The sequence below is a fragment of the Ammodytes marinus genome, assembly GCF_949987685.1.
Source record: "Ammodytes marinus genome assembly, chromosome: 23".
Taxonomy (NCBI): Eukaryota; Metazoa; Chordata; class Actinopteri; order Uranoscopiformes; family Ammodytidae; genus Ammodytes; species Ammodytes marinus.
The window spans coordinates 12,470,689-12,480,679 of record NC_137227.1 but is presented as its reverse complement, the minus strand read 5'-3'; the positions used below and the strand labels follow the sequence as shown (position 1 = coordinate 12,480,679).

The window sequence follows — 9,991 nt, the reverse complement described above, 5'->3', positions numbered from 1 at the left end:
TTTAAAAATGGTATGTAATTATTTTTCCACAGTATTACATAAATAAAAGCACTGTTTTTATATAACAAGAGGCAGAGGTTGTCTTCTTTGGGCACATGGGTACATTATTTTGACATAACACCTGTTCAGGGTGAACAGAGATATCATTTTAAATATGTTTCATGCTTGCACAGAGCATTATGGGGGTTAAAACATGTATATAATCAAATAGTTAAATGCTAAGGATAAACCTTTAATATCTGATAAATGTTTTCCATATGGACTCAAAATAAAGATAAAATAATTAAAACTGTTGTCAGGTAATTGAATGCAGCATATTTAAACTGGGGGATTTGTGCTTTAGATAATATAAATTATATAATATTTGTTTTTCTTATTTTATATATTTGTATTTTCTTGTTGTTAACCTGCTCGAGGTTACACATAGCAGTATTAGTTTATTTATGTATGTACTATTACTCTCTATCAAAAAAGATTTACATATTTCATATCTGATATACTTAAAAAGTAATAAAAAAATATACAACTACAAATACACAAGTGAGACTTGAGGAACAGTATGGTGATATACATCATACCGGCTATAGGTGGCAGGCGGGGTCGTGTTTCACCCAGTTCGCCACGAGAACAGAAGAAGACACTCCTCTACGTCATTGGCCAGAGGTTGTCGGACAGCCAAGATGTCGGGCACGATGTTGAGGTCGCTTACCAAACTAGGACGTCCTTCAACAAGACTAATATTAAACAATAATGCGTTGAGCCCCGGCTGTACTGTGCTGCAGAACAGGTAGGACGACATAAAGACGTACCGTAACGCTTAGTGTGAACGTTGTATCAATCTTTAGCTGGCGCTGCACAATAATATGCACACAGAAAGGGTAAGGCTAGCATAATGCTAAATAAGCCGAATCTTACTCTAAGTTAAGATTCGAGTCGTCTGCTACAGTTTGAAGTGTCATTCTGAATGGAAAATTCCTTACAAAGCAGACATATGCATGTTATAACATTGTTTTTCTTAGAGCTCCGGCATGCTGCAGGGTAGATTAGCGTCCCCGTAAGTGTTAGCTAGCTGTCTGTTCAGCCAGTCTCTCACTGTTTACCACACGGCCCCTATGTATTATTGTTAATTTCCAATATAATAATCAACACAAGCACAATCACTTTCTTGGTAAGAGGTGGTAAATTAAACATCAGTTTAACCAATGAGAACAAACACACAAACAGTATCTGTTTACGTTTGAGCAAAATTCAAGCGATGTGACGTAAATTGTGTAAGCAAAGAAAGGATCTCTTGTAATGAGTTTCAAGATGGTTTATTTGTCATAGAAGGAAAACATCCTTTCTATTCACTTTCAAGAGTCAATCAATTAGGCTTGAAGCTTTTTGAAACGGTCGTCGTTCCTTTCTGTGTTGATTATGTATCCAGTACCAAAGTCACGGGGACTGGGTTTGTTATTGTTGTTTTCTGATACAGTAAAATGTCTGCAGTTACTTGACATGATACCCTTTTGTTATTGAGCATGATTGCAGGGTTGTACGTTAAGATAAGCAGTATTATGTCATTAACCTCCAATGACCTATCTGCTCTGCCTGTTTATAAGCCAGATCTGATTATTGGTTGTCAGCTTGGCATGCACAGTGTATCCCCAGATCACCATTCTGCCCCAATGCTAGCCAAAACCAAATGAGATTAAATGCCTAAAAGTGGTTTCTTTCTACCTCACACTGAATTGTCTGATCTTGCATGTCTTCTTATGTTCTGCATTGGGTCAAAAACCGAAGACCTATTTTTCAATGTTTTCCCCAGGCAGAAACAATGGCAGCCAGACGTGGAGTGGACGGAGCAGTTTGCCGGGGCAGTGATGTACCCGACTGCCGTTAATGAGAAGTGGACTCCACCTCCTTGGAATGGTACCGTACACACACACTCACACACACGCACACACATGTTGTGTGATATGGCTGCAATCCACTCATCGGATATCGGACTGACGCAACAAATCCAAATTCTATAGTGCTTTTTTAAAGTAATTGTTTTAAATATGAAAGAAAAATCTATGTGATATTGAAAATGTCAAACTGATTTATTTAAAATGTTGGGAAATATAGCTACTCCTCCATTCTCTTTTTTTTATTACACTTTTTTTCTGTCTCTGACTCCAAGAATCCCCAAAACAGAGCTTAAGCCTTAAGAATCTTACACATGCCTTTAGAATCTTACACATAATATCCCCACCAACAATTTTTTGATAATAATTATGATAATATTGGACAGTATCGGTATTGGCTGATAAAAATATGGATCGGTGTGTCTCTTATCAGTTTCAATCGTTAACTGTTAAAAGCGTCAGTTTTTTGCTATTTGTAATCAATTTCCCTATACTCTGACTTGCCTTACTACTTAATACTGACTGTATATTGTACTGCTTTGTTTCCCCATGCCTGCAGACAAAGACCCTCCCGCGGAGAAGGATGTGTCCAACCTGACCATCAACTTTGGTCCTCAGCACCCCGCGGCTCACGGCGTGCTGCGTCTGGTGCTGGAGCTCAGCGGGGAGTCCGTCAAGAAGTGTGACCCCCACATCGGCCTGCTGCACCGCGGCACAGAGAAGCTCATTGAGTACAAGACCTACCTGCAGGTAATGAACTACTTCCAGTATGAGTATTATAGAGGTATAACCCCTTGTCATATACCCATTTTGTTTTAAGGAGGTCCTCCTGAACAACATAAAAGTACAATAACAACATATTAGGAACTGAACATACAAAAGAAAGAAAAAAAACATGACAACACAAACGAGCGGGGACACACACACAAACACACACACATGTATAGGAGTTTGTAAAATCATTCAAAGCAGAATAATTGGTGCTCCTCCCTAGTTTTTTAGTCAGACTTAAAAACAGAGCAGTTGTGGTGCATTCGAAGGACAGAATAGGGAATTGAAACAAAAACCTATTGCTAAATACCCTTTTTAATTGTGTTTGACACAACAACACCACACTGTGGAGAAAGTGTACTACACAAGCTTGATTTACTCTGTCAAAACTGGATGGAGCAAGAGAATGGGGATTACCTCACCCCCTCACTGGAAAAATGACAGATTTAAACTCTCAAACGTCAACAGACTTTTATCATGGGTCGTGTGTTACACAAGCCCTGGAAGTCCCTTGCTATGCTACGCTTCAGTTCCTCTTCTCTTTCTGACCACAGGCTCTGCCCTACTTTGACCGTCTGGACTATGTTTCCATGATGTGTAATGAGCAGGCCTACTCGCTGGCTGTGGAGAAGCTGCTCAACATTCAAGCTCCACTTCGCGCACAGTGGATCAGAGGTACACACTGGGGACGCTTACACAAACAATTTCACAAAGATTACGTTTTATTTGCCTGCCATCAGTGACTTTTTTCAAATTGATTTTACATATCTTTACATACAAGATTTCATACAGCTTTTCTTACATTTCAGGGAAACAAAATGTACTGATCTTTAAATGTTTAGGTGGTGGGACAGAAAGAATGCAGTAGAGTTGCACTTAGATTGTGAGGTAATGGCTCCGGTCTTCTTTGGGCCAACAACATAGCCTGTTGGCTGTGATCGTAGCTTTCAATAATTGTAAATAGACACAAGATAATGGCGATAATTGTCTGTGGAATATCAAAAAACAAGTGTCACACAAATGTGTCAACAACCTAAAAAGAAAACTCTCTGAAATCTTTACATAAACCTTTTGATGCTGAAAACAGTGAAATGCTGTTACATTCAAATGTTGCTGACAATTTATTTGTTTTTGATCTGTGTGCTGTGCTTTGTAGTTCTGTTCGGAGAGCTGACGCGCATCCTGAACCACATCATGGCCATCACCACACACGCCCTGGACATCGGCGCCATGACTCCCTTCTTCTGGCTGTTTGAGGAGAGAGAGAAGGTCAGGAGAGCTTCACTGCTGCGTGATATTATGATGCAAACTGGCCCACAATCTCTATACCTGTACTGTTTCTAAATGTGTGTTCCTCTGGAAAAGATGCTGTTCATTAGACCTGCCTGTTCTCCGAGTTTCTGATGGCTTATACTCTGCTTTGTACAAATCTGTTTTAACAGCCGTCTCCACCCTACATATACCCCTACAGTTTATTTGGAACAGCCAGGTCAAACTAATGCAGTATAGTACAGTTTTTTGGGGGCTGTTAAGTATTGTTGCATCACAATGAGAGGTGTGTGTATAACCTTTTAATATAGACATGGGTAGAGTTCATAATAGAAACAGCTTTCAGCCTGATGCAATCGAATTCAAACAGTTTCACAGAGGTGCTGAGTCTTCTTGTTTGATCCACAGCTGAACCTTAGATGATATTTTTAACATGGACTAACTGCAAATTTTTCTTCTTCTAAGATGTTTGAGTTTTACGAGCGAGTGTCCGGAGCCAGAATGCACGCTGCCTACGTCAGACCTGGTGGTGTTCATCAGGTAGGAGAATTCAATGAATAAAAGGTGTCGTCATCGAGAATGTTTGTTGTCAAATTCCCTTTACGTAACACTCAGTGAATATCTCCTCACGATCTGCTACCTGTCCCTAAACTGGTATGCAAACAAAGGGGCCCACCGTAGCTAGCAACATGCCAGTTTACAGTGCCTAGGCTGTGTATTAACACTGACTCCACTACTTTTACTGCTCTTCTGATGTCTGTGTGTGTTTCAAGATGCAGAAAGAACATTGTTTTTGTTGCAACAGCGGCAAAGAGCAATATGATAAAAAAGGAGCATTATCATTAAAGTGCTAATGATCTCAAATGTGTTCCAGGATATGCCCCTTGGCCTGATGGATGACATCTATGAGTGGTGCAAGAATTTCTCCATTAGAATTGATGAAGTAGAAGAGGTAAGTGAGACATTTATTCCTTCATTTCTCCACAAGCTTTTTACCTGATTCAACCTGATAACGTTTTATCTGAATGTTAAATCCTGTTTTTTTTCCCCTCTGTGCAGATGTTGACCAACAATCGTATCTGGAAGAATCGTACTGTGGACATCGGGATTGTGACTGCTGAGGAAGCCCTCAACTATGGCTTCAGGTGAACCCACTCTTTAAACTGGAAAGACTCCTTTCTTTCCCTTAAACTGCCTTTTTATAATAGTCACACATATATTTAGGCCTATCACCACATTCACACAGAGCCGCAAGATCATTAAAATATTAAGAATGAAGCCCTACAGAAAAAATGCTCAGATGTTACAAATGTGTGTATAAAGTGTCTCCTCATGTCTTGTGTCCACCAGTGGAGTGATGCTGCGAGGCTCGGGCATCAAGTGGGACCTCAGGAAGTCTCAGCCTTACGACAAGTATGACGAGGTGTCGTTTGACGTCCCTATTGGAAGCAAGGGAGACTGCTACGACAGGTAACACATTAGCAAACAGCTGCAGTTGTTTATAAACGGTGCCTTCACTTCCACTTTTCATCCTCTCATTTCTATCTTGGCAGAGGTTCATTTAACCTTGTTTCTATACATGTGAGAGTTGGAAGAATCACTTCACATACACACCAAGCATTTTATATAAAAAAACAACAACATTGAAATACCCAATATATTTGACTGGACAACCATGTGTAAATATATCATAGTTTTATGTTCAGAAGCAGCTTGTAGTGTGAGCTTAATGCTGCTAGTTATTATTGAAAGAGGGCCTTCAATCCAGCCCAGTTCACTGACTCTAAGTCTTAAGTGTGAATCCAATTGAGCGGTCAGTTTCGAACACAGCCCAGCAATTTACAGTGTTTTATTCCAAGGGAACGGAAATAAACGACAACTCCTCCTCGCCAGAGATCTTAATAGAATGCCCTATTTACAGGTGTACAGTGTTAAAAGCATACCACTGTTTTCTCATTGTGTGTGTTTCTGTGTGTTGTCCAGGTATCTGTGCAGAGTGGAGGAGATGAGGCAGTCCCTGAGGATCATGCTTGAAGCGCTCAACAAGATGCCAGAAGGAGAGATTAAGGTGGATGACGCTAAAGTGGCCCCGCCCAAGAGGTCTGAGATGAAGGTGAGCTCAGAACCTCCTAGGTTTTAGACCGCCTGCTGGCTATACAGTCTTAGAAACTTTGTACCCTTTTCACACCAAATGAAGTCAATTTACAAAGCATATATATATATATATATATTAGGGCTGTCAAACGATTAACATTTTTAATCAGATTAATCACAGGATTCTGTGGATTAATCACGATTAATTTTACCATTCGAAATATGCCTGAAAAATTAAAATTTTCGCCATATATTGTTGTATGAACGGAAAGATAAAGGACAGGAGGTGGATATGTACATTTAAAATTAGTATTGTTATTAATTAAAAATCCAAATGATGGTTTTAATACTGAAAATAAATTTAAATCAAACTAAGATATATACCTACCACACCATAATTCAATTGGTCTGTCTCTTTACTATGTCTTTGGGCAAATATAGGCTATATAATTAGCCTGGCATTCCCAGACCTGCCACTAGGCGCTGGCAAATTAAATTTGCTGCGCGTGTTGGTCTGGACACGCTCCGTTGAAGCTTTATCAAGAAAGCCAGAAATCTGGCTGGTGGTTTCAATTGGTTCTATCTAATATGGGCGCGCCAGAGCCCTTTATATGGTGCTCTGGGGGGGACTTAACCGGATGACGACAGTGACGTGCATGCGACGTCGAAGCCGTGATAGTAAACATCAAATATGGCTGCGGATATGTTGTGTGAGTTTGAGACTGCTTTGGCCTCGACCCTTAACGATTTGGAAGACGGCACTCAAATCTTTCATTAGCAAGTAAGTGGAATGTTCTATTTTGCCGACCGACAACTGCAAACGTTTAATTTAACAGTTTAACAGCTTTTCGCTAAACAAAAGGGGCTTACGTCGCCTTGTGCATCGCTCTGATTGGTTGTAGTGCTATCCAACTGCGTGCAGTGGCATTTGAAATGCACGAGTAGGAGCCGCCCCTTGAGTTGGAAATTACTATTGATCATGGCCAGACCCTCTATCGTTCAAGATATCAGGGTCTGGATTTCCAGGCTACTATATAATGGCATTTATTTTGTGAATCTATAGGTTGTGCATTCTTGAATACAACTTGATTACTGTGTGTGTGTGTGTGTGTGTGTGTGTGTGTGTGTGTGTGTGTGTGTGTGTGTGTGTGTGTGTGTGTGTGTGTGTGTGTGTGTGTGTGTGTGTGTGTGTGTGTGTGTGTGTGTGTGTGTGTGTGTGTGTGTGTGTGTGTGTGTGTGTGTGTGTGTGTGTGTGTGTGTGTGTGTGTGTGTGTGTGTGTGTGTGTGTGTGTGTGTGTGTGTGTGTGTGTGTGTGTGTGTGTGTGTGTGTACATACGCGCGAACACGTCCTAGGGGACTGTTCATTTGTACCAGGAAGCCGACGTTATGTTGTCTACTCACACACACCTCTGAAAACTGCAGACGTTTTTGTCCTTGCGCGCTCTGAATAGAGCGGACAATGTTTCTTCTCCTGTTTCTCCCGACATCAACTGTCACCCGCGGCAGTTGATTTTATAAACTATCTATGCCCCCCGGCACAGACGTGACCGTTAGCAGTTTAAAACACGGCATGGGCTAGCGTGCTGTTATGTTTGGCTGCACGCAGCTACTGATCCTGGGTCAGCTTCAACTTAGAGTGACTGTAGTACAGAGCCGGTGGGATGCACGGGGCGGATCATTCTGCACATGCGTTAATTGCATTAAAAAAATTAACGCGTTAATTCCAGAATTTAATCACTCTGCGTTAACTATATATATATATATATATATATATATATATATATATATATATATATATATATATATATATATATATATATAACCGTTGACCAGAGTCCTGCATGAATTAAAATGAGTGGCGCAGCAATGATAAAATGCAAGGCGCTGTAAAAATATGTGCACATATGTAGAACAGAAAGCGACAAGACAAGCACTTCTGTCTAGTTGTCTTTCAAATGAAGGCAGTTCTTTTTTTTTTACTTGCCTTCCAGCATTTCCTGTCAGGATTTCCCGACGCGCTTTATCAGTCCTGCGCTTCAATTAATTGTGCCTTTGCACTACAGTCTTTACAGAATTAGGCCAGTTGTGCTGTAAAAATCCACTGTATTTAGGCTGCCCCCTCGAGGCTCCAAATCACCTCCAATTCACCTCAGTGTTGGAGCTTTCAGTGTTCTTTTACATCTCACTCAACACTCACATATTCACGTCCCTCGAACCGTTGTGTGTGTGTTATTATCAAAGCAGCTGCTGAGATATTAAATGTTTTATGTGCTCCTTGTCCTAGATGTCCATGGAGTCTCTGATCCACCACTTTAAACTGTACACAGAGGGCTACCAGGTCCCTCCTGGGGCCACATACACAGCTGTGGAGGCACCCAAGGTGAGTCCACTTGTACTGTGAATGGTGTACAGTTGTTCTTTTCCTCCTGACTAGCCCGATAATTAAAATAACCTGTAGATGTCCTCATAGATCAAGTCTACCATGTTAACTTAAAGGTGCAGTCAGTGATTTCTCTGGAACGCTTGTTGTCAATATCACTTTTTGTCAAATCGGTGAATATCTCCTCACAGTCTGCTACCTGTCCGTACAGTTAGTGTCCTGAACAAAATCTGGTCTCAATATACAGCCTAGGCTCTGTAAACTGGTATGTAAACAAATTGGGCCCACCATGGCTAGCAACATGCCTGTTTACAGAGCCTTGGCTGTGTATTCTCTTCCAGATTTGTTTCAGCATACACGCAGTACGGACAGATAGCAGATTGTGAGGAAGTATTCACAATAGTCACATTTTGACACACGCATTCTCCAGAATCACTGACTCCACCTTTAACTAACCGAAAACTGTTGGAGTGTAGCTCCTTAGCTCCTTATTATGTTGTTTAAGTCTTACTTAATTGGAAATCCTTTGGGGACTTGTTCCTGATGTAAAATGCTTACCACAGTATATTGTGTCTGTCCCCCGCAGGGAGAGTTTGGTGTTTATTTGGTGTCAGACGGCTCCAGCAGACCCTATCGCTGCAAGATCAAAGCTCCCGGATTCGCTCACTTGGTGCGCCCACAAAACTTCACAAGACATTGTGAAATATTAAACACACCGGCTATCAATTATTCAGCACATTTAACGGCTTGTCCTTTAGGCTACTTTAACTTCATTAAGTACATTTTATAAAGTACTACACATCCATTTGTGTGTACAGACCCCCCTCTTCCCCCTCCCTCCCCCTTCCTCCTTCCTGTTCATCTCTTTGCTCATGGCTACACGAACTGCTGTTTAACTCAAGTCATTTGAATTTCACTCTTAAGGGCTAAAAATGTCTTTTAGAGTTGCATAAACAAACTATTAGAGGAGTAAGTGCATTAACTGGAGGCTATAATCTCATGAATTATGAAAATTCACTTTTGTATGAGCTAATCTGCCCTGAATAGTGCGAGCTGGTCTGCAGTGTTTCTGAATGTTAATGTAATTTTTTTTTTCTATTTTCTTTCTAGGCTGGTCTGGATAAAATGGCCAAGGGACACATGCTGGCTGATGTGGTGGCCATTATTGGTGAGAAAGGGATTAATGTTCAAGGAGAAAACTTTTGTCTTTGAAAAAAAAGAAAGGTTTGAGCGTCAGTATGCGCTTGTACTAAGGCTTTTTGTCTTTCTTCCAACAGGCACACAGGACATCGTGTTTGGAGAGGTGGACCGTTAACTCCATGCTGCTAATGTGTTGAACTCGGCCTCTCCCTCACACGTTTGTTAGTCGGGTTCACTCTTCCTGTTCACTATTATCTAGTAGTGAGTGCTTTTGACGGATGACTCTGCTCATAATCAGTGATGTACAATGTCCAAATAAACCTAATAAATATTTTATGACCCCAGACGGCAAAGTAGTCAGTTGTGTGTTTTCACTGCCAATTAAAAACAAGATTAGTTCAAGAGATATCAAACGCTTGTCTTTTTCAAATGCCCCCATTTCCTCCAC

General features: G+C 40.8%; 1 protein-coding gene across 1 annotated transcript; it reads left to right on the top strand.

The window, feature by feature from the left end:
- Positions 1-664: 664 nt before the first annotated feature.
- On the top strand, positions 665-9,934 carry ndufs2 (NADH:ubiquinone oxidoreductase core subunit S2). The gene is made up of 14 exons (XM_080052287.1): positions 665-787; positions 1,808-1,911; positions 2,449-2,639; positions 3,215-3,335; positions 3,817-3,929; positions 4,395-4,469; positions 4,804-4,881; positions 4,989-5,074; positions 5,280-5,399; positions 5,913-6,042; positions 8,308-8,403; positions 8,990-9,073; positions 9,514-9,571; positions 9,681-9,934. The coding sequence occupies exons 1-14, from the start codon at positions 681-683 to the stop codon at positions 9,716-9,718; spliced, it is 1,401 nt and encodes a 466-aa protein (XP_079908413.1). The 5' UTR covers positions 665-680; the 3' UTR covers positions 9,719-9,934.
- Positions 9,935-9,991: the final 57 nt, after the last annotated feature.

Coding starts and splice junctions, on each gene's coding strand:
- ndufs2 (XM_080052287.1), top strand. CDS start 681: ATGTCGGGCACGATGTTGAGGTCGCTTACCAAACTAGGACGTCCTTCA. Junction 8,404..8,989: donor CAGCTGTGGAGGCACCCAAG/GTGAGTCCACTT, acceptor TGTCCCCCGCAG/GGAGAGTTTGGTGTTTATTT. Junction 9,572..9,680: donor TGATGTGGTGGCCATTATTG/GTGAGAAAGGGA, acceptor TTCTTCCAACAG/GCACACAGGACATCGTGTTT.